This window comes from Cavia porcellus, unplaced genomic scaffold (genome assembly GCF_034190915.1).
Source record: "Cavia porcellus strain 051 isolate PalLab524CR breed Dunkin Hartley unplaced genomic scaffold, mCavPor4.1 scaffold_10, whole genome shotgun sequence".
In the NCBI taxonomy this organism is placed as follows: domain Eukaryota; kingdom Metazoa; phylum Chordata; class Mammalia; order Rodentia; family Caviidae; genus Cavia; species Cavia porcellus.
In genome coordinates, this window is record NW_026947493.1 from 37,539,068 (window position 1) to 37,566,811 (window position 27,744).

Here is a 27,744-nt window from a genome sequence, read left to right on the forward strand (position 1 = left end):
AAATGACACCCAGAGTCTTTTGCACCAAACCCACAACCAGGATCAGCTTGAACTTCTGTAATGTTGAAAGCACCAGAACCAGCACTCCATCCTATTTCTACTGCAAACTTTCTGGAATTATCCAGAACCCCACCGTAATCCTACTGCAGGCTTGCTGGGGTCATCCAGCATACATCTGTGCTCTAACTGCCTCCTCTACTGTCTACAAGTAAGAGCAGAACCATACCCTGAAGTGGATATTACCACAAAATTGTAGACCCTAGAAAATAACCACAGGTTTGAAATCACAGAAAATTTCTTTTCTAAAATTTTTATTTTATTTTACAGAGGATAAAACAGAATAAAATCAATCAAAACAAAGCAGGACTTCAGTCTTCCTGGTAAGCAGTACAAGCTGTACATGTATCAGGAAGAGAAAAGCCATTGTCTCCCAAGAATCTGCCATGCCATGTCTTGGGGGACCAACCAAGAAATTAACGATCCAGCCTTCCTGGTGAACAGCACAAGCTGTGCGTGCCCCAGGAAGAGAAAAATCAGCAACTCCCAAGAATCCAGCACGCCAGGACTTGGGGCACCAACCAAGAAAGCTGAAAGAATTTTGCCCTAGAATAAATTACAGGACATTACAGCAGTAGTTCAATGTGGCGGAAGGCCAAATCGGGAATGCCTACCCTAATGGCCACTTCCTCTTTCTTCTGAATGACAACTTCCTTCTTCCTTTGCCCATGCATGTGAAGAAAATTTCAACCAGCTCCTCCTGTGTCATCAATGCCTGCTCCAAGCACTACATCTGGTTAAAGGTCATATATATCCCGTACCCCCTCATCTGCTCAGAGGAGAAAGCCAGACCCTTGCTGGTTGTGGGCTCCTCTTCATGTCCTTTAAGTAAAAAGGCCACTTTTACTTTTTCTTATGTTCTTATATTCTGCTCCCATGCCACATAACCTACTACCATCCCTTGGACAAAGACAGCAGTTCTCACATTCCCTGTGCAGGACAGCCCAAGGCAGAGCTGTTACCCTCTTGTCATCTGGGACTCCACTGTGCACTCTTGGTGACAGCTGATGAGAATGGGTGCTGGGACCTTGTGTGTCACAATTCCAAAATAGGTGACAGCTTCTTTTGATAAGTGTGATCCAGGACAACTTTCACAATTCTTAGGAAGAGCTAAAGCTCTTCATCACAAGGCAAAGTTGTTCTTTTGGCTCACTTTTAATTTGGTCATGGGGAACACTATTTCCTGTCCCTGAAAAACATACCTCTTGGGGTGCCTGGATTATAACCTTGGTGCTCTTGGCCTAAAGAAGGCTATAAAAACCAAAAAAACTAATCTTTTACTGCCAGGTGGCTTGGCTGACCTCAGCCCATGGCCTAAGAGGGGAACATCTGATCCCTGTGTCCTTCAAAATTTATATAACTTTTGTCACAATGGTGGCAAATTAGCAGAAATCCTGTACATACAGGCCTTCCTTACCTTAAGGATGTGTTCTTCTCTCATTTAGTCCTGTACATTGGCCCAAATATTTCTAGCTCATTCTACTGTATCAGGAACTCTCTCTTCCTCCCCACTGGACCCCTTAGATGATGTGCCTCCTATCTTTATTCCCCCTTTCCCATATCTCCAAGACCAATCCCCACAGCTTCCTCAGCCAAGGGTTTCTGTGTCCTCTGCATTGTCCTCTCCCTCTTCCTCACCCCAAGTGGCCTCTGATCCTAATCCTTCCCTTAGTTTCTCTCCCCAGTCTCAGATTTCTCAATTCCCTCCAAATGCGCCATCTATTCTGTTGGATGGATGGCTCTTCTTCTTTGTGCCCTACTCCTGCATCACCATTTTCCCCACTGGCTCACCATAGTTGGTCTTGTGCAATCCAGCCACCTAGTAGGCCACATGGTATTCAACTGCCATCTTGTGATCCCATACTACATGGTCTTCAGCAGCCATCTTGCTGCAACTCATGTGGAGGACAGCTGCCATCTTGTGGCCCTCCACCATGTGACAGTGTTCCACCGTCTTGTGATAGGTCACAGAGTAAATGGCCACCATCTTGTGATCCCTCATCACATGATCAGCAGCAGCCATTGTGTTGCAGGTCATATGATGACCAGTTGCCCTTTTGTGCTCCCTCATCATGACACCACCAGCATCCATCTTGTTGTGGGTCACACAGTAATCAATCACCTTCTTGTGCCTCCTGTGACACAGTCTTGAGTGGCCATTTTGTGGTCAGTCACCTGGTAATTGCCTACAGATGCTAGCTGGGCAGTTGGCAGGCTGGTGGCCATCCACATCTCCCACTCTACAGCCTTCTAAGCCTCGGACTCTATTTCTACATCAGGAACAGGCTGGTCCCAAGGGACTATTTGTATTCATGTTCCTTTTTCTCTCACTGACCTATCTAAAATTAACCATAAATTAGGTTGCTTTTCTGTTGACCCACAAAATTATATTAGAGAATTTGAATTTATAACTAATTTTTATGATTTACATTTCAAGGATATTTAGTGATTCTGAACACTACCCTCAGCTCACAAGAGTGAGCTCAGCTGTGGCAAGCATCTCGAGAAAAAGCTGATTATAGACATAAGGCAAATACCACTAACAATGACCCTGGGCCTACTGCAGTACCTAAACAGGATCCTAACTGGAATTACCAAAATGGAGAAGGTTCTTATAAAATACATAAGATGATTAAATGTACAATTGTGGGCCTTAATAAAATAGCTCACAAGCATACTAATTATAACAAGCTTTTAGAACAGGTCCAAGAGGCTAATGAAAACCTGGCTATGTTCTTAACTTGTCTTAAGGACACCTTCATTAAGCTTACTAATGTAAATCCAGACTCTCATGAAGGGACAATTGTTATTAACTCTTATTTTATTTCTCAGTCTGCTGTTGATATTCATGCAAAACTACAAAAGGCTGAAGTTGGCCCTCAAACCCCACAAGGAGACCTTCTTAATATGGTTTCTGTGTTTTCAACCACAGAGATAAAACTCAAAAGGAGGAAAAAGAGGCACAAAAAAAAGAAACTTGCTAAATATCAATCTGATCTTTTAGCAGTGGCACATGGGGCTCCCAACATAGATAAACCAAAACAAGGCAGAGCTACCTGAGCCCCTCCTGACCATGCTTCAAGTGCAACAAGGAAGGACATTGGGCAAGAGAGTGCCCTAATCCAGGCGTTCTTTTGGGGCCTTGCCCCTATTGCAATCTCAAGGACCATTGGAAGAGCAACTGTCCTAACTGCCAGAGAGTAGGTAAGCCATCCTCTAACTCCTCACCTTCACAGGAGATCTCATCACCACCAGGTTCATCACTGACTGATCTACTTGGACTTGCTGTGGAAGATTGATGGGGCTCAGGGCCCAAAGTCCCCATTAAGGTATCCTTCTTGGAGCCTGAGCCTCACTAGAAGTCTCAGATAAGACACTCTCTGTACTTGTAGACACAGGGGCAACATAGTGTGTTCTGCCTGAGTTTTCAGGCTGTTGTATTAAGTCCTCAGTCTCTGTATTGGGTGTTGATAGCCAACCTACACAGTCTCTCCAGGTACGGCCTATTTCATGCAGTTTCCAAACTCTCTTCTTTACCCATAGCTTTCTAGTAATTCCAACATGTCCTATACCCCGTTTAGGTAGGGATCTTCTTCAAAAGCTTAACTTCTCCTTTACCTTTTCCCTCACCACAGCTCTTGTCCTCCAAACAGCTCACAGTGTACCACAAAGCCATCTCCTCCTCTTCCTTCTTCTCTGGTCAGTCCAATAGTTTGGGATACCTCCAATCCCACCAGCACTACCCATGCCATGCCTATTTTAGTTCATCTCAGGGATCCTTCAATTTTTCCTTGCATTCCCCAATAACTCCCAAACATTTATGGGAACCTACACTCATAGTCAAGCATCTTTTAGACAATGATTTTCTTATACTTTCTTTTTGGTATGGGGGATTGAACTCACAACCTAGTGCGTGCCAGGCAGGTGCTTATGCTACTCAGCTAAATCCCCAGCCCTGAAAATGGTTTTCTTAGACCTACCAATTCACCCTACAATACTCCCATTCTCCTACTACTCAAGCTTAATGGGTCCTATTGTCTGGTACAAGATGTGAAGGTAATCAATACCGCTGTTATCCCAATTCACCCAGTGGTGCCAAACTCTTATACCATGTTCCCTCCTATCTCTCCCTCCACCACTCACTTTACAGTCCTAGATCTTAAGGTAGCTGCACAAAGGCTATATCCTTCTCATCTTCTCCCATTAGTCCCAAACACTCTACCTCAGCCTAATTATTTACCAAAACAACTACAATTACTTTAAGGACCAGATAACACACAAAATACTCAGGGATAGATTTTCCAGGGATCAAAACTTGTTCTCCCAGATCAGCAGGCCTTAGACATCATCACTGACTTACACAACTGTTTCCAAGTAGGATCACAGCCCCTATACTCTTAGCCCCAGTAGTCACACATCCTTTTCTGAGGGCTATCATCCTTCAGATTATTCACACCTGTCATCTCTGAGCTAGACCCTCTCCTCAGGGACACATACCACCCCCTGCCTTTCCTACTCATTAGTTTCACAGATACACCCCTGGTCAGGACTGGCAGGTAGAATTATACTCATGCCCCACCACAAAACTTTCAAATATCTTCTCACCTCTGTAATTTTTCAGGATGGATAGAAGCCTTTCCCACCACCAGGGAGACTGCTGATGTAGTCACTAAAGTTCTGTTATAAGAAATCACCCCGAGGTTTGGCCTACCTCAGAGTATTCAGTCAGATAATGGTCCAGCCTTTATTTCTCAAATCACTCTACAGATATCCTCAAGCTTACACACCACCTGGTGCCTACACATTCCATACCATACATAATCCTCAGGGAAAGTAGAAAAGGCAAATAGCCTCATAAAAACACACCTCACAAAACTCATTTTAGAACCACACTAACCTTGGCCTCAAATTCTGCCTCTAGCCTTAGCCAAGATCAGGGCACTTCCTTGGGCTCCTACATTTTTAAGCTCTTTTGAACTCATGTATGGTTGACCGTTCCTACTCCACAATCTTCCTGCCCCCAAAGTCTCCCTCCTCTTGCTGACTACATCCCAATCCTCTCCTTCCTCCAACACTTGTTATGACAATATGCTGTTCTCTGTCTTCCCAACCCTCTGATGGGGTCAAACTAGATCCTCCCATAATCCCAGGAAGTCTAATTTATCTCAAATTTTCTAAATCCACAGGACTACAACCAAAGTGGAGAGGTCCCTTCCTGGTCTTCCTTGCAACTCCAACAATGGTCAAAGTCACTGGACTGTCATCCTGGTTCCATGTCATGTAAGCTAAGCAGTGTCCTCCTAACCCTGAATCTAAACATCCTGAGTGGTCATCTCATCTTCTATCTCCCACTCATCTCGGTCTCACCAAGGCCCCACAGCTGCAACTTTCACGCTAAATTATGTTTTGTTATTTTGCTGTAGGACTCTAGAAAATCTTTCCTAAAGACTTCCACATCATGCATAAAATTGTCTTCATGCTAGTCTACGTAACAACTATCTTAGTTCTCTCTACTTTTATCTGTTTTAGTTAAACATGAGACTTCTGTGGGTCTAGGCTCTCATCTCCCTTATAGTGACACAGCCATAGCCCTCCCCATCCCTACTCTATAATTTACCAAACATGATTCAACTGTCAGGCCTTATATTTCTCATGCTTCCTATTCTTTTCTAGCTCAATCCCTGGACCAAGGACAAGTCCTACCTACACTTTTAACTTTTATGCTTTCAGATGGGGAAATAGTGACCTCTCATAATTTCAACCCTCCCAACTCCACACTTACTTTTCAGATTCTTATTCACCATGGCCCTGATGGAACAATACATTTGGATCAAGGGCACCTTTCCTTCTACCTCTCCTGGGTCCTTTAAATATAATAGTGGCCTGCCTCATCATAGCATCTTGCCTTTAAATTTCTCCAATGTAGGATGTGAGCTTATGCTGTTTACCAGGAAGGCTGGATCACTGCTTTCTTGGTTAGTGTCCCAAGTCCCAGCATGGCAGATTCTCAGGAAATGCTGGGTTTTCTCTTCCTGGCAGGCACACAGCTTGTGCTGCTTACTAGGAAAGCTAGATCATTGCTTTTGTTAGTGTTTTCTGGTGCAATAAAGGGGAAGAATATAAGAAAAGGTAAATGTGGCCTTTTTATTTAAAGAACATGGAGAGGAGCTCACAACAAGCAAAAGTTTGGCTTTTTCTTCTGACTGGACATGGGATGAGGGGTGTATGTGACCTCTGACCAGATGTAGTGCTTGGGGCAGGTATTGATGACACAGAAGGAGCTGATTGGAATTTTCTTCACATGCACGGGGAAAGGAAGAAGGAAGTTATAATTGGGAAAAAAGAGGAAGTGGCCATTAGGGTAAGTATTTCTGATTTGGCCTTCCACCATGTTGAACTACCACCATAATGTCTCGTAACTTATTCTAGGGCAAAACTCTTTCATTCCCATCTTTTTATTGTTAGGAAAAGGCAAAGACTCTCTCTTACTAGTTCCTGCTGAACAAGGGTATTGTGTTGGGGTTCAGGAAGGTTAATGGGATGACAGTTGATGCCCATGTTGAAGCTGTACCAGGGATTTCAGCCAGAACAACTTTATTGTTAGTGAATGCTCACACCCCAAAAATCAATCCAACAGTTGCTAGATGATGCAAAGAATAACATAAAATTATCCAAATCGATGAAAAAATCAGAAGATAGCATGAAAGACATAATTACCTTGTTCACATAATAATAGCATGAACAGTATACGAAGTTGTACTCAAGGATTTCAAGGAAAGAGACAATATGGTAACTACTTTTAGGTCAGGATTATCTGGTGGTGAAACACTATTCTGCTTAAATGGTTATGTTTTGATCTGTGCTGTTTCGTTGTTATGCCCTCTTTTATCTCAATCTCCACTCCATTATTTACTTTTTTAATACTTTTTAAATTTTTATCCTTTTAATTAAAGGAAAAAAAATAACAGGATATATTATAGTAACCCACTTTGACTTTCCATTACCTCGATTTAAAGCCCTGTATTACTCTCACCATCTGGTTTTTAACTGATGTTCCCCTATTCTGTTTTGCTGGATAGTATTAGGTTCAAAAATTTAGCCATCAGCTGTGAAGATAATGACATTCATTATAACGCCCATTCTCGTTGACTTTTATCTACTTTTGAAGACCTACAATGTCTCCAATGGTTTAGTTTTGTCGGTTTTGTTCTTTACTGTTTTGTTCAATTGTATTATAACTAATGGTATAGGCAATTCTATTAGAGATAGCGGGAGGCATTATGGTAACCATTGTTGATCACCTTGTATTATGTTTTCACATTATCTATTATGTCCACTCTTTTGACTTGACCGATTCTGTTCTGTTATGTCACATTTGGTTTTATTCTTTTCCAAAAAAGTAATAAGAACCGTGAGAGCAATGAAACCCAAAATGTGTAATAGTCATTGTACAAAAGAGAGGAAAAGAAAGTGCTCTAAACTATATAACTGCATGTATATTTAAGTGTATAAGATAGAATATGATATCACAGAGTTTTATTGGATCATTGAACAGAACTGTTTGCAGTATCATTGATGGAATGTCCACTTTACAAGCTTTAATTTTGTGACTTGAACAATTATTTCTAAGATGACAATATGTAATCCATTAACTAGTAATTTCCTACTGTTCATTTTTTTTTCTGCAAATCTGTATAACTTGTACCCTTTCTCTGCTTTTTTTTTTCTTTTCTCCTTAAATAAAATTTAAAAAAAAATTAAAAAAAAAAACACATAATAATAGCATGAGCATGAGAAAAGAATTTGACACACAGGCAAGTGAGGCATATAAAACTCCAATTATCCATGATCAGAAAAAACTATACCAGCAATATATTTGTCAAGATTCCATACATTCAACAAGGCAGCCTTCCTGGTAAGTGGTGCAAGCCACAAGCATGCCAGGGAGAGAATAAGTCAACGTCTCCCTAGAATCACCATGCTGGAATTTGGGGGACCAACCAAGAAAGCAATGAGTCAGCCTTCCTGGTAAGTGGCACGAGCTGCAGGCGCACTACAGAGAGAATAAATCAGTGTCTTCCATGAGCCTACCAGCACACAGGCAAGGAATCAAATGTCCCATGTCTCCCTACCCCCCACAGACACATCCCCCCTTCCCATTAGCAACTGGATGGTTTTGAAGTCAGTTGGAGTTGACAGAAACTAAAGCACATAAAGCAACTAAATGCTTGTATTGTTTGATTGACTATGCTGACCTGGGGCCAGAGGTCTGAGCATCTTTCAGAAGGATGACAGTATGAAATTTAGCAAATATGGGGTATTTCCTTTTATCTTGTCTTTGAAGTCCAATATTGTTTTCACTGTTTTGCTTTTTTTTAGCTCATTGTTTTGCTCATTTCAATATTCTGTTTTTATAGTGTTCTGTTTTTGGTCTGATTTTGCTATAACTCCTGGAATGGACAACTATTGTGAAGATAATGAGACATACTACGGTACCAATTATTGTTATCCTAGTATCCTGCTCTGAAGTTCTGTACCAATTTCACTGCAATATCTTGATTGGATTTTTTTAAGTCTTGTTTTGTTGTATTTTACTATCTTTAAAATAAAAAAAAAGATTCCAGACATTCAACACAAGAACACAGTATAAAATCTGTTAAAAAAAAATCACCAATAAAAGAAAAGCCATCAAACCATCAGTTTTTCAGGACATAAGATTTCATTTTTGTGTGTGAGGATGTGAGCATGGGATCGAACCCACGGCTTAGGGCATACTTAAACATGTGCTCTATGACTGAGATACCCACTAAACCAAGATTTCCTTATATCTTCAATTATATTTCAAATTTCAAAAGAATACTTAAATTTCCATAAGCAGCAAGCATGATATCCTATTTCATATTTCAACCTAAAGAGAAAGGATTTGTCATAACAGACACTGGAAATCTAGAAGATGTAACTACTTTGAAAAATTACATTCCAACAAATTCCCAGATTCTGAAGAAATGAACAGATTCCCACACATATAGAAACTACCAAAACTAACACAAGAAGACATGAATATAGTTAACAATCCTATAACAAACAAATGAAATGGACACTGTAGTGAAGAATCCACCAACTTTAAAAAAAATAAAGCCCAGGAACTGAACGATTCATTGCTGAATTCTACAAAATATTTAAGAATGTCATATTGCTCAAGCTCTTCAAAAATGTTGAAAGAGATAGAGTACCATCAAATTCATTTATAGAAGCTAACATCCCTGATTCCAAAACTGGATAAAGACCTAACTAAAAAAGAGAAGTGTAGGCCAATGTCTTAATAAACATAGTTGCTAAAAGGTATTAGTAAATATAATACAGCATATTATCAAAAAGGTGACACATCAAGATCAAGTAGGGTGCCATGCAAGTTTCATCCTAAAGATGCAAGGATGTTTCAACATATGTAAGTCAATAATTTAATATATCACATAAATAGGAACAAGGTCAAAACCCATAAAATCATATCGATACAGAAAAGGCTTGCGACCAAAATCCAACTCCCTTTCATGATCAAAAAACCTGAAGAAAACAGGTATAGAAGAACCATTCCTGAATATAATGGCTATTTTTGAAAAACCAATAGCCAGCATCATACTAAATGGGCAAAAACTAAAAGCATTCTCCCTTAAAATCAGGAACAAGACAAGAATATCCACTGTCACCTCTTCTACTCAAAAAGTGCTTGAAACATTAGCCAGGGCAATTAGGCAAGAGAAATAAATAAAAGGGATACAGATAACATGATACTCTATGTAGAAGACCCAAAGAACTCCCCCCAAAACTTTTAGAATAACAATAAAGTAGCAAGATACAAGATCACGACAGAGAAATCACTAGCATTTGTATAGACTAACAATGAACAGGAAGACAAGGAAATTATGAAAACAGTACCATTCACAATAGCTTCAAGAAAAATGAAATACCTAGGGATTAACCTAACCAAGGAAGTGAAAGACCTCTACAAAGAAAATTGCAGTACTCTGAAGAAGGACACTAAGAGGATTCCAGAAAATCGAATCATGTCCCCTGCTCCTGGATGGGCAGAACTAATAATGTCAAAATGGCCACACTTTCAAGACTGTTACATGGATTCAGTGCTGCTCCAATCAAAATATCAATACCATATCTTACAGATCTAGAGAAAACAATCCTAAATTCATATGGAGCCAGAAGAGACTCAGGATAGCAAAAGCAATTTTGGGCAATAAAAGCAAAGCAGTGCACCAGGTCTCCCCTAGTACATCCCTGATGCGGGGGAGCTGGAAGATGTGAGTTCATGATCTGAGCCTCCTCCACTGCATCCCAGAGGGCAGGCTGGCTGGAAGATAGTGAGTTCACACTCCAAGCCTCCTCCATTACTCCCCTGGATGGTGGGGCTGGCGGGAAGAGTATAAGACTGATGGGACGCCCAAGACCTAGGATAACAGCCCAGTGCACAGATGTACACACGCCTTTCAAGGGTGAAGCAATCAGTGAGGTCACTAATGTGGAAATGTCTGAAGCAGCAGTGAGGAGACAGCAGCTGGAGAAGTCCACCAATAGTCCTGCCCCCACATCCAGAGGCCAAGATTGGCTTCTTACTTAGCTCATCTCTGGGATGTAACATGGACACTGTCACAGAACTGTAAACACCAGAAGCAGGTTCTTGGGATAACTGTAAGGAACCGACTACATCTGGAGGATATCCCTGAGGAACACACTTCTCCTTTCCTTCTTGAGAGAGGCCTCCATGATAGTGGTAGAGCTATAAATCATGGGAGGTTGGGGGTACCAACATAGAAGACAAAATAAAAGAGAAGGTGGATAATGGCAAGACACAAAGTCAGGGTGAAGCCCCAGACCCCCAGCCCACCCAGGACAGGCATGGAACTCAATGAGATGGATGAAGCCGGAAATCAAACATAGGAGCTTTCTGAAATAATAACAACAGCAGTTTAAAAATAATTGGAAAGGCTATGGAGAAAATGATCACTCAGGTACAAAAGGAAATGGTGCTTAAAATCAAAGATATTAGAGCAGACAAAAATAAAATAGAAAAAGATGGAGACAAAAAATGCCCAACATAGTAGAGAACTGGAATCCCCATGAATCAGATCCGAACAGAGATCCAGAAGATTAAAACCTCCATTGAAAGTATATGCAACCGATTGAATGAAGGAGAGGATAGAATTTCAGACCTTGAAGATAGAATTGCAGCTAGCAATCATGAAAAGGAAAATACCTTAAAAACAGCAAGAGACCATGAGAAATCAGCCCAATAGTTATAAGACAAAGCAAAGAAGAATAACACAAGATTGATTTGGGTCAATGAGAAAGTTGGAGACAGCACAAATGCCTCAACAACAATAAATATATATGTACCTAATACAGGAGCACCCAACTGTATAAGGCAGTTACTGGTAGATATGGAAAATCAAATGAGCAACAGCACAGTTGTAATGGAAGACCTCAATACCCCATTGTCACAGAGAAACAGATCAACTAGATGGAAAATCGACAAAAAAATCACAGCTGAACCAAGACTGTGAACAAATGGACTTAACAGAAAGAAGCCATGCCCCAAGGTCATATGCCAGCCATCCAGAGAGATCCAGCTACCCCAGCACCAGCCCAGAGAAGAAACCATGTCCTGAGGCCCTAGTGCCGTCAGGGAGCATTGGTGATTCATTGTCTTGTTTTGTTTGGTATTATTCTGCTTAGTTTTGTTTGATTTTATTATGTGTGATGGTATGGGTAGCTATTTTGAAAGTAACAAGATATATTATGGTAGCCATTATTGATTTACTATTATCTTATTTTGAAGTCCTGTGTCAATTTCATTTTTTTATTTTAAAGAGAATAAAATAAACAATAAAATAGAACAAAATAAAACAGTGAGAACAATATTGGATTTAAAAAACAAGACAGAAGGAAATCCCTCATGGTTGCTATATTGCATATTGTTATTCTCTAAACAGACACTTAAGACTACTGGCTTTAGGCCTGCAAAGCCAAACAATACAAGCATTAAGTTGTTTTTATTTTATTTCAGTTGCTATTGTCTCAGTCTGGGTTCCTCTGAATCAGCCAGTTGCTACAGGGCAGGGAGAAGGAAGTACATCAGTGGTCTTCTTGTCTCCAAATGCATATGCCAGCTGGCTCACAAGAGGGCATGGACTGGCTTGTTTCTCCTCCTGGCTCACCACTGCCTCGCTAATGGGAGGGCGTGGGATGGCTTCTTGGTTTTCCTTTTGGCTCACATGGCTGCCACTCTCATTGTTTTGTTTTGATTGACTTTATTCTGTTTTATTTTGTTTGGATTTATCCTCTTTAAAAAAAGAACAAAGCAGGAGGTATAGCAATACCAGATTTCAACATTTACTACAAAGCAATAGCGGTAAAAATAGCACAGAACAATAACATGAATCAATGGAACAGAATTGAGGCTACAGAAACATCCACAGACATTTAGCTATTTGATTATTGACAAAGGGACAGAAAGCATACATTGGAAGAAAGTCTATTCAATAACTGCTACTGGGAAAACTAGTTATCTATATGCAGAGAATTGAAATCAGACCCTTAAATCTTGCCACATGCTAAATTAAAACAAAAATAGATTAAAGAGCTAAACATTAAAACAAAAACATTAAACCTACTGGAATATAAAATAGATAAAATACTTAAAGACACAGGTATAGGGAATGATTTTCTAAATAGAAGCTAAATCACACAAGAAATAGAAGCAAGAATCAACAAATTGGATTATACTAGACTAAAAAGCCTCTATACAGCAAAAGAATCAATCAGTGAAGAGTGAAGAGACAACCTAAGAGTAAGAAAAAAAATTTTTCCAGTTACTCCTTAGACAGAGGACTAATATCTAGAATATACAAAGAACTAAAAAAATTTAAATCATCTAAAAATTAAAGAATCAGTTAAGAAATTTGCAAGAGAAACAAACAAACATTTCACACAGGAAGAAATACAAATGGCTAACAAATATATGAAAAACTGTTCAACAGCTCTGGCCATTAGAAAAATATAAATTAAAAAAACACTAAGATTCCATCTTACTCCAGAAAAAGAAGGCAATCATTAAAAAAAAATGAAGCAATAACACATGCTGGAGCAGCTGTGTTGAAAAAGGAACACTCCTTCATTGTTGGTGGGAATTACACTAGTACAACTATTTTGGATATCAGTACTGATATTTCTCAAAGAACTGAAATTAGAAATTCTGTACGACCCAGCAGTTCCCCTGCTAGGTATCTTCTCCAAAGAGCTTAAAGACATCACAACACAGTCATATACCCACCAATGTTTATAGCAGCACAACTCATAATAGCTAAATCTTAGAAACAGCCTACATACCCATAAGTAGACAACTAGATAAAGGCAGTGTGGTATCTGTAGATAATGGAATACAACTTGGCTATAAAGAATGACACATTTGAGACTTTTGTAGGAAAATGGATGCACCCGGAAAATAAAATTTTGAATCAAATAAACCAGACACATATGCTTAAATACCTTACAGTAGCTCTCATTTGAGCAAGGCAAAGAACAAACAAAGAAAATGATAAAGGATAGGCAGAAAGGTACAAGGGGATGGATGTCGTGCATCAAGAAAGTGATCCAAGGGAACAAGGATGAGGGATGAAGAAGAGGCAAAGAGGAAATAAGAAGAATAAAGGTGTGCCATGTACAGGAACCTTAATAATAGACCATAACATGAGCTAAGACAAATAATATCAATAGGAGTGAAAAACAAATAGGACAACAGGAGAAAGAGGGCGGAGGGGAGGGAATAGGAAGAGGAAAGGATTGAAGAAAGAAACACACTACAATATATACATGTAACCATTCCTCAAGACGGTTGTGAACTACATGAACTGCAGACACGTACAAACAGTTTTCTTGTTTTTTATTTTGTCTTTTTGAGACAGGGTCTCACTATGAAATTCAGGGTGGCCTTGGGCTCACTTTGTAGCCCAGGCTGATCTCAAACTTGCAAGGATCCTACTTTAGCCTGCCAAGTGCTGGGATTACAGGAGTGTGCCACCACACCCAGAAAGTTTATATTTTTAAAAATGAAAAAAAGAGCAAGGATTTGAAAGTTAGTCACTTAGGTTTAAATTCTGACTCTATCATTTATTAATTAATTTTAAACTCAGTAAGCATTAAAATTGGTAATTTTAATAATTAGTACTTTATTTTATTTTACTTATTAAAATTAGTAAGTCATTCTTAAATTTTCCCATCTGCAAATGAAGTCATACTAATACCTAACTCAGGATTGTTATGATGATGTGGGGCACTTAAATAGTAAGTGATGCCTATAGAAATTCAAGAGTAGTTACATAGAATGTTTGAGAAATGGTCCTGTGATAAAACTTTTAAAATTAGATGACAACATGACTAAATAGCCATTACAGGAAACTATTTCTCAGAGAATAACTTCCAAGTTTTTCACACTTACATCAACCAAAAATAGCAATAAGTTATTTTGAAAGTTTTTAAGTTACCAGGTTATCAATGATAACAAATGCAAAAGATATCCATGAAATTGTATGTTATCAAATTAGAGTGTCTTGAAAATGAGTAGAAAGATACAGCAAAAATAAGTGTTACCTAGCTGAAAAGAAGTAGCCCAGATATACATTAATAGGAGGATGCATAAGCAGTGATATAGTCATATGACATAATACTTTTCATCTATAAAAATCAGAAACAAAGTGCCAATACGTGAAATAGCATGGATGACTCTTAAGAAAATTATGCATAGTAGAAACAGCTTTACACATAAAAGCACAGATATAAGTGAGTGTCTAGAACAGGCATAACTAATTCATGGTGGGAAATCATACCACAATAATTTTCCAGAGACAGATAAAGGCCGGTGTTTATTGGACGGGGATAATAATGAACTTCCCAGGTGCTTGTTATTTCTGTATCATAATAGAGGTTTGAGTTGCACGGGGGCATACTTTTGTTGAAACACATCAAAGAGCGTATTTAAGTTTTGTGTATCTCAATGTAACAAATTTTGCCTCAAAAATGTAAACACAATTGAACTTTAGCTAATGATATGCATGCTGATGTGTCTAGGAGGAAATACATCTACGTCTACAGCTTACATTAAAACTCATACAAGCAGATGCTGGTGGACCGAATGGGGTGGACTGACCCATGATCAAGCAGCACATACTAAATGTTAACTGCACAGTCTAGGAGGCGGCAGCCATAATGATGTTTACTGTAAAATGCTTTCAACTTCTATGTCTATTTGAAAACTTTCAAGTAAGATAATGGGAAAATTAAAACTTTATGTTTCTTACCAGCGTCTAGAGTTATCAACAATCACTCCATTGTCTATAGAGAATGTATCTGTTGGCAATCCAGCAATGTTCCAAGCTCTAATTTTTACCGGATCACCCAGGGTCTTACTTAAGGAGAACTCCTCTGAACAAGGGATTTTTTTCTCCTGTAAGAAATAAAAAAGTCTAACGTTTTCTTTCATCTAACTAATTAAAACATTTTTTAAAATTAAAGTGCTTATTTAATTGCCATCAGGTATCATGTAATAACTCTAAGGATCAGAAAAAAGAAAGCAAGTTAGAAGTTGGACTATGAATCAAAGAAGCAGCAAAAAAAAGACCTCATATTTTCAGTTTCTCTTCCTTTGTCTGTCATTATCATCCTTTCTCCCAAACAATGCAACTCATACTTTGAATGTCCTAAAACAGAAAGTACTAGTACCTTGCATAGCATGCTCCAGTCTTTAGTACACGTTTGTCGGAAGCCAGAGGTAAAAGCACCGAGGTAGGCTATTACTCCTGCTGATACCAAGACGTCACCAGTTAAATTTACATATGTTATCTGAAGATCATCTGCAGCTTGAGCCCATCTATGTGATCAAGTAAAAGCAAAACAGATTCACAACAGGGAATTACAGAAGACAGTAGCTGAAAGAGCCAAGGATTCCAGTCCAAATTCTGGAGTAAAGTTATGAGGCATGGGACATTGCTTATTTGTAATGTAAAGAGGTTAGATTCCTTCTGGTTTTAATATGCTACATAGATATAGATGCTACGTATATCTCTATATATGCTACATATACATATATATCTGTTATACAAACAACAATCTACCTTTCATTATGACAATATTAGGTATTTTTTGCAAGACTTGTCTCTTCAGAAAAAGCAAAATCAAGCAAAACACCAGCATTTTTGCCTAAGAATTTTCTCCAGGATGGTGTGGCCTAATAGACATACTGTTAGACTATACATAACACTGTACTGTTAAGACTATTAAAAACTTTTTAATTTAAGCTATAAGAAGTTGAGATATTATTACTTTTTTATTTTAAGTAAAAGAAAAACCTGTTTTGAAACTGTTTTATTGAGATAGCATTACTGAAGTTGCTATTTTTCCCACTGAATGAAACTTTCATAATAAAAAGTATGTCTCAAAATGATCTAACCTGAACTACAAAGTATTGCCAAAGACACAAACCTTATTATGCTGTTCATTTAACAAAGATAACAAATGTAATAGCTAGCCATCCAGTCCAAGTAAACACATTAAAATAATGCTAGTTAGCTTTGCTAAATCAAGCCAGCTATATCTTCTTTGAAGTAACTTTTAACCAAGTGAGTCATACATCCAGTAGTCTCCCTAAAAAATTTTAAATGTTTTTATTACATAAAAATTTGAAATACATACAATTGTAAAATAATCTTTTTTTTTGAGATAGGATATTGCTATGCAATTCAGGCATGCCTCAAACTCACAGGGATTCTCCTATCTCAGCCTCCCCAGTGCTGAGATTACAGCAATGTGCCAACACATCTGGCTAAAATTGTAAATGAATCACATTTTGTATATCAAATACACGATGTTTAAAATTTGTTAACATGTGCCTTATTTGCCTTTTTAAAAAAACTACTTAAAAGGAAGCAACAAACATCATCTGTTATGGCTTGTATCTAGATGATCCCCCAAGCCTCATACGATCATAGATGCAGCTTTTTGGAACTGGCTAGATCCAGGTATGTGATGCTGGGATACTAAAATAGTCCACTGATTGGAACTAACTTAGTCTGGGATGCACCACCTAAAAGCTGGTAGCCTGGATGCGACAGAAGGCCAAAGTGGGCTGGCTGTTGGCTGCCTCTTATTGCTGTTTGCTGCCTTCAGCCTACTGCACCATGGATTATTTTTCCCCTGTGATGCCCCTCTGCCATGCCACCCTGCACTGAAGCCAGCCAGCTATGACATGAAACCTCTACAAACTGTGATTGAAATAAATTTTTCCTCCTTTAACTTTGGGTGTTGGGTATTTTATCTCAACAGCAAGAAAAATAACCAAGACACCACCCTGTCTCAGTATTGTTACTCCTCTTTGGAGGAACCTGGCCAAGTGCCTTGTAGAATGTCCCACATTCTCAACTGCTCTAAAATCTGTAGCGATAAACATAAATGCCCAAAGAAGGCCACATATTCAAGCCGGACATTCTTCAATCTTGAATGAGTAGAAATCTGACCTTGATTTTTCTCCACCCAGTCCTCCGATTAGTTGTGAAGCTCTTTGAAGTTTCTTAGCACAAAGTTCCACCTGATCTTCTAAAGCAGCCTTTTCCTCAGTTTTCTCAAGAAATGTCTTTTGTAAATTCTCCAAATGAAGCTCTACTTCTGCCAGTTCTGCTCTTTTCTCATTCAAAAGCTCCATTGTTTCAGCTAAAGACTTCTGAGCTTCTGCTAACCGAGCTTTCTTAGGAGCCACAACCTATTTGAGAACAATATATGCAGATGTGATATGTACTATGTAAAACTTACGTGATTCCTTTGTAGATATCATGAGTTCAAAATGAAGTATAATAATTAAGCACATAAAATATGCATTTATTCTAAATTTATTCATATGTTTCCATACAAAGTAAAAAATACCTATATCTATTATAAAATTCAGAAATGATCTGGATTAGAAAACTGTCACCTAAAAAATAAACACCTGGAGTAATAAAATGTTATAATATAGAGCAAAAATCCATAATGTTTAGCAAAATGTTTCAAACCAATGAGAAGTTGGGCTGGGGATTTAGCTCAGCGGTGTAAGTGACTGCCTGGTAAGCATGAGGTCATGAGCTCGATCTGCAGTACCAAAAATAATAATAATAGTAGTAGTAGTAATAATGTTACCATTCAACTGAGAAATATAAAAACATGAGACAGAAATAACAACTGTTAAAATATATGAATATGATTTTGGCTTTATTGTTGTTGTGTTTTAATTTTTTTTTTTTTTTTTTTTTTGGTACCGGGGATCGAACTCATGACCTCACACTTGCCAGGCACGTTTTAATTTCTTTTCCAAGACTGTGATATTCCTCTCCATCAGCCCAAGGTGAGACAGCCAAAGGTCAGCCAACGTGGAATAAAATGATGAGATGCTAGGAAGGGGTACAAGACTGTTCTGTACCTTCACAGCAGAACCAAGCAAGCACATAAATGAGGACCCAGGGCTCATGCTCAGTCCTGGAGTTAAAAATACAAGAGCTGCAGATACATCCCACTAAGACAGATGCAAACAAAGATCAGCCCCCAAAACCTGCCCTACCCTTGCAGTCAGAGCTCAGCAGTGTGCTGCCTACAATGAGCTCAGACGCTGAGCTATCTGGACTGGACACTCTGCAGGTTTGAGTTCCTCACGCGCATGGAGCTTAGGTAGGAACTCTGGGCAGGTCTTTGGATGGGAACCTTCCCTACATTTGCTATCCTTTCTCTTTGTTCACAGAACTGCTGGTCTGACCTGCCTTGGTGAGAGCTGTGGCTCCCTTCTGTGCTCAGAGGTCCCACAAGAGCCCTGCCTGTGCTTGTATCCTCTACTCTGGATCTGGTCTTGGTCTGAGCAGCTGCACCCAAGAACCCAGCTCTCGTAAGAAAGGCACACATTCACCTAGGAGGTTTTAAGACTGCAATAATGGAAATATAGGGAAGAAAAGCCTTGATGTTCAGCTTCACAAACTTAAAGTTTCCTCCATAAATCTTGAAAAGCCAAGATTCATCAAGAAAACGGCATCACTGGCTAGTGTGACCCCTTAATTTTAGCAGTAATACAAATTAAAACTAAAGCACCAACTTACAGGAAAAAAGCCTTAATTAGAAAGTGAGAGAGAAAGTAAGGCAAGGACTCCAACTTGCGTAGTGGCTTGAGGGGCACACTCTCATTAGGGGCTCAGACGGGTCTGGCCACTGAAGAACTGAGACCTGGGAGAGTGTGGTGGGCTGGGGCCTGTCAGTTCGTGTCTCATTCCTGCTTTCTGAGCTCCAGAGACATCTTTATGACTTGAGGAGCAGTTTTGTTCCTGTCATGACTCTCCCAGCACCTAACCCACCTGTCAGCAGGTGCAGTATTCTCAGAAAAAACCCAACTCAGCACCAGTGCTGTCATCCTTAGCAAACATAGGATGTCCTAAAAGGAAATAAGATAGAACATGGAATCTTCCAAGCACTCTCTGAAAGCATCCTAACATTTACGATGGACGCTTCATGGACTTTGCCCACTGAGGCATCGGACATGCAGAAAACTTGACACATGGATGTGTGCCTTGACCTCTTCGCCTGTGATCCCTGAGCCTCTTTGTCCACGTCCTATAAAGAGGGTCCACTTTTCTCCATTTGGCCTTTTTGCCTCTGCCTGCATCTAGGCACAATAAATTTCACACTGTTGCTTTTACACAAGCCGGGCAGTCTCTGCTGGTGTCTGACTTGCACTGTTCCTTACAATTGTCTGATTCTGTGGCAGTTTCAACTGTGCTTTTCCTGGGACCCAAAGATGATTGATTTAGGATAATGACTAGAGATTTTTGGGCATTGCTCCAAAGGGGAACAGGGTCTTGCTGAATAGTTCAGGCTGTCTTTGAACTCATGGAGATCCTCCTGCTCCAGCCTCCTCAATGCTGAGATTAAAGGCATGTGCTATCGCGGCTAAGTCTCTGATTATTTAGAAGAAAATACAAATCATTATTCTGATGAACCACAAGTTAGTTTGCTCTTTATCCCTGTGATGACCTCTGATTGCCATGAGTATCGAGGGTACTTTCTAAAGTTGTTTTTGTTATTGTGTTTGTGCTTATTAGCATATCAAGAAGGCGGTCTGGCTCCCTTGATTACAGAGTATGCACTAAGCCATTGACACAGAATCTAGATGGTGACCCTTCGAGTAGACACCTAGAATGAAGTTGAAGGCAAAGCAGGAAGTGAGAAGAGTATCAGAAACCAAGTGTCCTGCTTTCTCTCCCCTAAGCTGAAATCTGAAAAGAAGAATGTATTAGACAGGGAGGTGGAAGGCAGCCAGCTCCCCTTTCTACACTGACTGCAGAGAGACACTGCTGGGTATCTCCCTTCCACCCTACTTCAACATGGGACAGATGCATCAGAATTAAAAAGCGACCATGTGGAGATATGGAGTGGGAAGACACGGAAGAGCTTAGTAATTGAAGTAATTAGCTTCTCTACTTTGTAGAAAGGATCCAAAAAAAAATCCACATTAAAACGTCGTATTGTGTAAGTGAGAGGGTAAAAATGGATCTTTAAAAATTGAGCTGTTGGGGCTGGGGATTTAGCTCAGCGGCGTCCTTGCAAGCATCTGCCTTGCAAACCTGCGGTGGTGAGTTTGATCCCGGTATCGATTAAAAAAAATAAAATAAAAAGAGCTGCTATAACCTGGGATGCTGAGGCAGGAGGATGGCAAATTCTAGCCAACCTGGTCAATTTAGTGATGTAAGCAACACTGTCTCAAAAATAAAAAATACAAAAGGAGCTGGGATATTACACAGTGAGAAGCCCCTAAGTTCACTACCCAGTAACACATTAAAAAACAGGAAGAGGAGGAGGAAGAGAAGAAAGAAGGAAAAAGGGAGGAGGAAGGAAGGGAGCTGAGCTGCTTCCCCAAACTTCCCCACGCTGAGAGAGTAAGTCACCGTGACTTTCTTGCCTCACTCTGCTAAACGGACAGAAAACTCACGTGGGAAGGAACATGCAGTGCGGCCCAGGGAGCCTGAGCTCAGTTTCATCCAGCAGCGAGGGACGACCCTGAGAATGGGGAGGGCTGCGGGGGAACTGCTGAGACAGCCTCAGTGCGCTGCCCTCTCCTCTTTAACTGCAAAGCTTTGCACACCTCAGCACAGCGCGGTGCGCGGGGAGCTGCTGAGGCCTCCGCCTCCTTCAGCGCTAGCTTTGGACAAAGCCCGTTCCCTTTCCAGTGAAGACTTGGCTCTCTGGTGTTCTCGGGGCGCAGCAAGGGAAAGTGGGACACGCGGAAGTCAGCTAAATGAAGAGCTAACAGACTTGCCAAAGACTGCTGTGTGGAGAACCAAGATGTCTGATGGAGGGATGCCCGAGATACGTTAGCTTCATTCCCGTGATAGCTGATTACTAGTCTGCACACACCGATTCCACAGAGGAAGGAACATCTGCCAGCTGCTACAGCCTGATAGTTCTACCCTCCAAGCTAATTCTAAATATACACTACCACGCATTTTCATCTGCTGTCCAACTTACATTTCTGCTTCCCTGAGTAGAATTATGCAAGCTGCAGACAGGTTTCCACGGCCTTTTACCAGAAAAACCTGCAAATTTAACCATTTTCTTTCATCCCCAAATTGGCCTCCAGTGGATATTCCATAAGGGTTCCTTGTCAAGGTGTCCATGCTTCTGGGTGTCTCTCCGGGCTCTGCCTCTTAACCCTGCAAGATCTTCTTACTCCTGATCTTTTAATCTTTTGAATCTAATTTTTAAAAACTTGATTGAGATATAACTCACTATTTAAAGTGAAAAATCCAGTAGTTTTAAGGATATTCAGAGTTGTGCAACCATCACTGCTACCAATTTGAGAACATTTTATTACCCCCAAAGACCCTTTATAACCATTACTATCACAGTAGTACCGCCATGGACTCACTGTCCATGGTGCTGGGGAAGAGGGCTACGGTTGTTCTTGTCACCCAAGCACAGTTTGCAAACCGAGGCGTTAAAGTACAGCAGTTCTGCCTCCCCAGCCTTCTCCCTAATCCCCCTCTTGTCCCCACATCTGTCTAGGCTGACACTGAAACAATTTCTCCTTTCTAACTGTAATTACATGCACAGTGCTTTCACCAGCCTCTGCTCCTTTCCCTCTCTTTTCTCAGTCAGGTTTTATCGGTACATTTTAGACATACACAGTGATCGCATTCGCCACAGAGAATTTGTACCTGTGCATGATATAACTTGGTTTTTCTCCATCTTCTACCCTCCCTTCAACCTCCCCCATTCACAAAAGCTTTGTTTCCATGTTTTCCTTCTTTTCTCATTTTTTCACTTTTCTTTCCTCTTCCCTTCTCCTCTGTTCTCTTCATTTGAACATTTTCTTCCTATTTCACAATATCTATTATATGACCCTTATTCATACTTTTTATTTCTCACACTAGAGAAACAATGCAGTATTTACATGTGTGTCCAATTTACTTCACCTAAGAGTATGGTCTCAAAGTGCTTCCATTTTCCTAGAAATAGCTCAAGCTTATCCTTTTTTATGGCAGAGCAGTCTCCATTATATAAAAAACTCCCGCATCTTCTTTATCCATTCACCAGATGATGGGCATCTGAGCTCTTTCAAAGACTCAGCTGTCACAAACTCTGTTGTTATAAACATGAGTGTGCATGTGTAACTGTGGTATGATGTTTCTAAATCATCTGGAATAATACCCAGAAGGGAATAGCAGGGAACCTCTAGTCTAGTTTTCTGAGGAATTTCACATTGATTTCCACAGTGGTTGCACCAGTCTATACTCCTGCTTGATACTACCCACTCTTTCTGGGGTGAGATGCCCTCCTCCCCTTAAACAACCAAGTAGCCACCTTATATACCCAGAGGAAATTAACTCAGCATGTCAAAAAGATAAAAGTATTCCAACCAAGACAGAATCAACCTACTGTCTATTAATAGATGACTGGAGTTTTTAAAAATGTGGTACTACTAACCCAACTGATTACTCAGCCATAAAAAGATGAAATCTTGTCACTTTCAGAGGATGTTACAGTGAGATAAGCCAGGCACAGAAAGACAAAAACACCTGATCCCATCATATAGTACATCTAAAAAACTGAAACCAATGTTTTAAACTGTGGCTTTGCCTTTATGTTCTGAATTTTTAAATCTCTTAGTTCTCTTTTGCCTGAGGGACCAAGGGCAGGCTGGACAATTTGTTGATTGTGTCTGTCATGTTGGCCCCAAACAAGTTGCAGTTTCATCATCTGCTAGCTACACAGTCAATATCTGATAATTTTGCGGCGGCAGAGCACATTCTCCCTGGAATCACCTTGAGAGACTTCCCAACTGGTAAACATTTACACAGCAGGTTATAACGTGAGAATATTTTAGCAGACAATGGGTGTGCCTCAAAGTACCTTTGCAACTCTGTCATAGACTTCCATAGCCATGATCCACTTACACAGACCCTCGGCTGCAGAGGAAGCTTTAGCAACCTTAGGGGGATCAAATTCAGGGTTTGTCAAGTATTCACCACGAATCTTCTGCATAACAGCCACCTGTACAACAAAGATTTAGATTTATCACAAACTTCTGAATAAAAATTACGTTGCCTTTAAAAACCAAAATCAAGCCAGGAGTGGTGGCGCACACCTGTAATCTCGCACTTGGGAGGCTGAGGCAGAAGGATTGCCATGAGTTAGAGACCACCCTGGACTACATAGTGAGTTCAAGGCCAGTCTTGACTATACAATGAGACCCTGTCTCAAAAACATAAAACAAAAAACAAAAATAAAGACCAACGGATCAGGACTGAGAATTTAGCTCAGTGGCGCAGTACCTGCCTGGCAAGCATGAAGTCCTGAGTTCATTTTCTGGTTCTTCACCCCTCCCAAAATCACTGATAACAATGTTTTGAGAGAACTTAGAATGCACATAATTATGGAAAAAGTGCAAGTAATATTTGTTAGAAAATATATAAATTTATTATCAATATTGAGGCAAAATGTTTCTTCCAAAAATATTGAAAGACTTTTGTTCATTGAGAGAACAAATGAAATAAACAATTAAACATTAATAAATAACAAGTTGGGTGTGGTGGCGCACACCTGTAATTCCAGAACTGGGGAGGTTGAGGCAGGAGGATGGCTCTGAGTCCAAGGTCAGCCTGGGCTACAAACTTAGAGTTCAAGGCTAGCCTGAACTTCATAGTGAAACTGTCTCAAAAAGACAACGAATAAATAAAAATAACAAATAACAATAAAAGGATACTTTCTTATGTAAATATGTGTATAAAATTTCTTAGAAAACTATGTATTATAAGAAGATCTTTAGAGACCTCTTTCAAGTCGATACTATGCTAAAACATTTATTTATTAAATAACTTTCTAGTCATTTGAGAGTGGGTTTATACCTTATAGAAATTCAAATATTCATTCTTCCATGTCTAGTGTTTCATTTTCAAAATGCCCAGAAAATGGAAAACAACAATATTTTCCACTTCAAATTCCTGTTGCTTGCATTTTTTTAGGTAACATATGTATGAATGTCATGAAAAAGTCTCAATCTTTGTCATAAGTTGGTTAATAACTATAAGATCCCTTATTATTTCCTTATTCCTAAAAAGGACTACAGCTCTATGTTTTGACAACATTACATCACTTTAAATGTCTTACATGTGTTGGCAAAGTCACAGCTAGAAAAAGGAAAAGCCTAACGTAACTTACTGGAATGTTGTCCTTATCGTAGTCTTTCAGATCTCTTAAGAAATTCATATCTCCCAGGAGTTTTTTGCTAGGTCCCCAATAATCTAATACCTACAAATACAATTTATGGAAATGTATTAAATGTATAATTCTAAATGTTCAATGTACAATTCTTCTTTTAAACTTTTAAACTATTGTCCAGAAAAAAAACATCTATATTCTTCAAGCAGGCACTGTGCCGCTGAGCTATATCCCCAGCCATAATAATTTTCAAAATATCAGCTTATATCTCCTTAGAAGCTAAAACTCTTCTCCTTAGAACATGTCAGATATACAAAATATTTTAAATATGGACATGAATTTACAGACAATTTTTATTAAACATGGAAAGGAAATTGTGATTATTTCTTTTGAAGTCAAGAAAAGCGTAAAAAAAGAAAAGAAAAGCAGTTAGTATGGAGAGCACTACAACTGCATACGAGAAATAATTTTTATTACTTCAACTTTTGTTTTCCTTTAGACTTTGATTCTTTCAAATAAAAGTAGCAAGAATTTTTCTTACAATCTACTCACCTACATAGACATATTCATGTAAATGAGAATAACTTGATTGAGAACACTTTTTAAAAAATTATCTCATGAAGTACATGGTGACAAAGGAAAAAAAAAGAAACAAATGAACAAACAAACAAAAAATCCCAGTTTTCCAATTTAGGAATTTAAACTCAGATATACTAAAGCCCTGAAAAGAACATACATCTAAATTTAGTTTAGGATGGATGTTATGCTTTCTTATGAAGGGGTGTAGCCTTGAATAATAATCGTAGTAATAGCTAACATTTATTGTGAGTTTACTCTTTATGAGGCTTTGTACAAAGCAGTTGTATACATGGTACCTCAGTTCATGAATTTAATTTGCTCCACATTCTGGTGAAGATGGCTGCAGCTGTGATGTGGAGTTCACTAACGGAAACAAAATTTTGTGTGACACTTCTGTTCACCAACTGAGCTGTTCACAAACAGAAGCACTTGTGAACCAAGGTACTGCTGTATGCATTCACTACTGTATCCTGTCAGGTGGGTGCCATGATTATCTTCTTTTTACAGAATGAGCACCTTGTCCAAGGTCACACTGCTTGCAGGATCCAGATTTCTGAATATAGACGTTCTGGCTCCAGAACACATGCTTTAACAGTTTCACTCCAGAGTAACACTTTGGTGAAGGAATACTTCTGAGGGTAAACAATTTGGTTTGAAAACTAAAGCACTTGGCAAAAATTTGGTTCTGTTCTCAAATTCACATCAGGTGACAAACACAACCACAACCGTCTTCCCCACACAGACACAAATGCAGCCATCTTTCCCCAAATCGTAAAATGAATTAAGTTTGTAAACTGAGGCACCACAGTACTACTTACTTAATGCACCAGGACTTTCTGAATGCTTTGTGTAAACAGAAAAGGAGCGATATAGAAGCAAATAGAACCACATTTTTTACAGTATTATGCTCCCTAGAATACGTGTTTTCCATGGCTAGTGCTGAGTCCACTCAATCTAGAAAGCTAGTTCTCTGAATTGAGTTTTGCTGGCATTTAATTTGATAATAGTTGCTGTATAGATTCAATTCAATAGTTGCTTTATATATTCAATTAATATGATTTAAATCTATGTCCAATTATTACCTTGCCTCCAGTTCCTGCAGGATCTAGAATTTTTTCTGGTTTTATATCTTTCATGACACAAATGGCAGCCATAACCAGCTTAACACCAGATGGAGGATTCTTCATTGATTTCACAATTGTAATATCAGCTGGCTAAATCAAAAGAAAGGAAGACATGTTCAGAATAGTTTAAGTAATGAAAGCTTAAAAAGTAATACTGGAGAATGAAAAATCATCTACTTTAATTTAGATTGTGATTTTTCTTTTCTTCTTTTTTTTTCTTCCTTGCATGTTTATGAAAGAATTAGCAAAATAGAATTTCATACAGGTTAAGACTAATGGGTCATAAATGTTTGGGAGCTCACAGATCCTTAGGAGGGTGTTATAACCACTATGAACCCTCTAAAAATGTGTTTTTTGCACATATACAAAGCATATATCAAGCTATGCATAGAATCTTAATTAAGAACCCTAATTTAATCAAAGACAATTCTATAGTTCCTCATGTGTAGAATTAGTTTTAGTGATAAAAATTAAAGAAGCAGATCCAGATCCTAAAATTAACTTCTAAAAAGTTCACTTTGTTATAGCAGATACTATAGATTCGCTTACTAACCATTCCAATGTCCTTCTGACATTCCTTACAATGGCAAAAATGCCAGAAAACTAACAACTAAGTGTCTTAGTTTCCATGCAACTAAAGCTCTGGGTGAGTATTAGGTTTCACTATCAGATCACTTGAGTGACACTAGAATTCAGACGACAAATGGGGAGGGTGGTAGGGTACGAGGCATCCATTTTGCTGATATGGATTATGGTGGAGCCAGTGTGGGTCTGAGGGCTGCCTGCCCAGAGGGACAGCTCTGCTGATAAACCATTTGCACAATTTGGCTTTTGAGTCATTTCTAATGACTCAGTCTAGGATCTGTTCTTGTTAAAACTGTTTTATCTGTTTATATTAAATAGAATCAACTCAACTTTCTGTAGCTGAACCCTAACTCGTATAATACCGTATGGCATACGAGGAAGGGTACAAGCAACAGGCTCAGACTAAAAGGGAACCCTGAGACCAAAGATCTGAACTGGTGGGATTTGGAAGCATCAAAAATTTTGTATCGGAAGCAGGAGTGTTGAAAGCTCATGGAACACAGTGATAAGATAGTTTGCTAAATTAATGGTCTTGGTTGCCTAGATTTGCACACTTGTTAAAAATAAAGCATTGTCAAATTGAATGGCTGCTGATCACCTCTAAGGACAGAAA

General features: G+C 39.2%; 1 protein-coding gene across 1 annotated transcript in view; it reads right to left on the minus strand.

The window, feature by feature from the left end:
- The window catches only part of Dnah12 (dynein axonemal heavy chain 12), a 244,057-nt gene that overhangs the window by 70,974 nt on the left and 145,339 nt on the right, over positions 1-27,744 (minus strand). The window contains exons 50-55 of the mRNA XM_063257331.1: positions 26,505-26,636; positions 24,844-24,933; positions 23,536-23,676; positions 17,634-17,875; positions 15,844-15,991; positions 15,423-15,568 (exon numbers count right to left, since the gene is read on the minus strand). Coding sequence (XP_063113401.1) covers positions 15,423-15,568; positions 15,844-15,991; positions 17,634-17,875; positions 23,536-23,676; positions 24,844-24,933; positions 26,505-26,636 — 899 coding nt within the window. The remainder of the gene's footprint in view (positions 1-15,422; positions 15,569-15,843; positions 15,992-17,633; positions 17,876-23,535; positions 23,677-24,843; positions 24,934-26,504; positions 26,637-27,744) is intronic.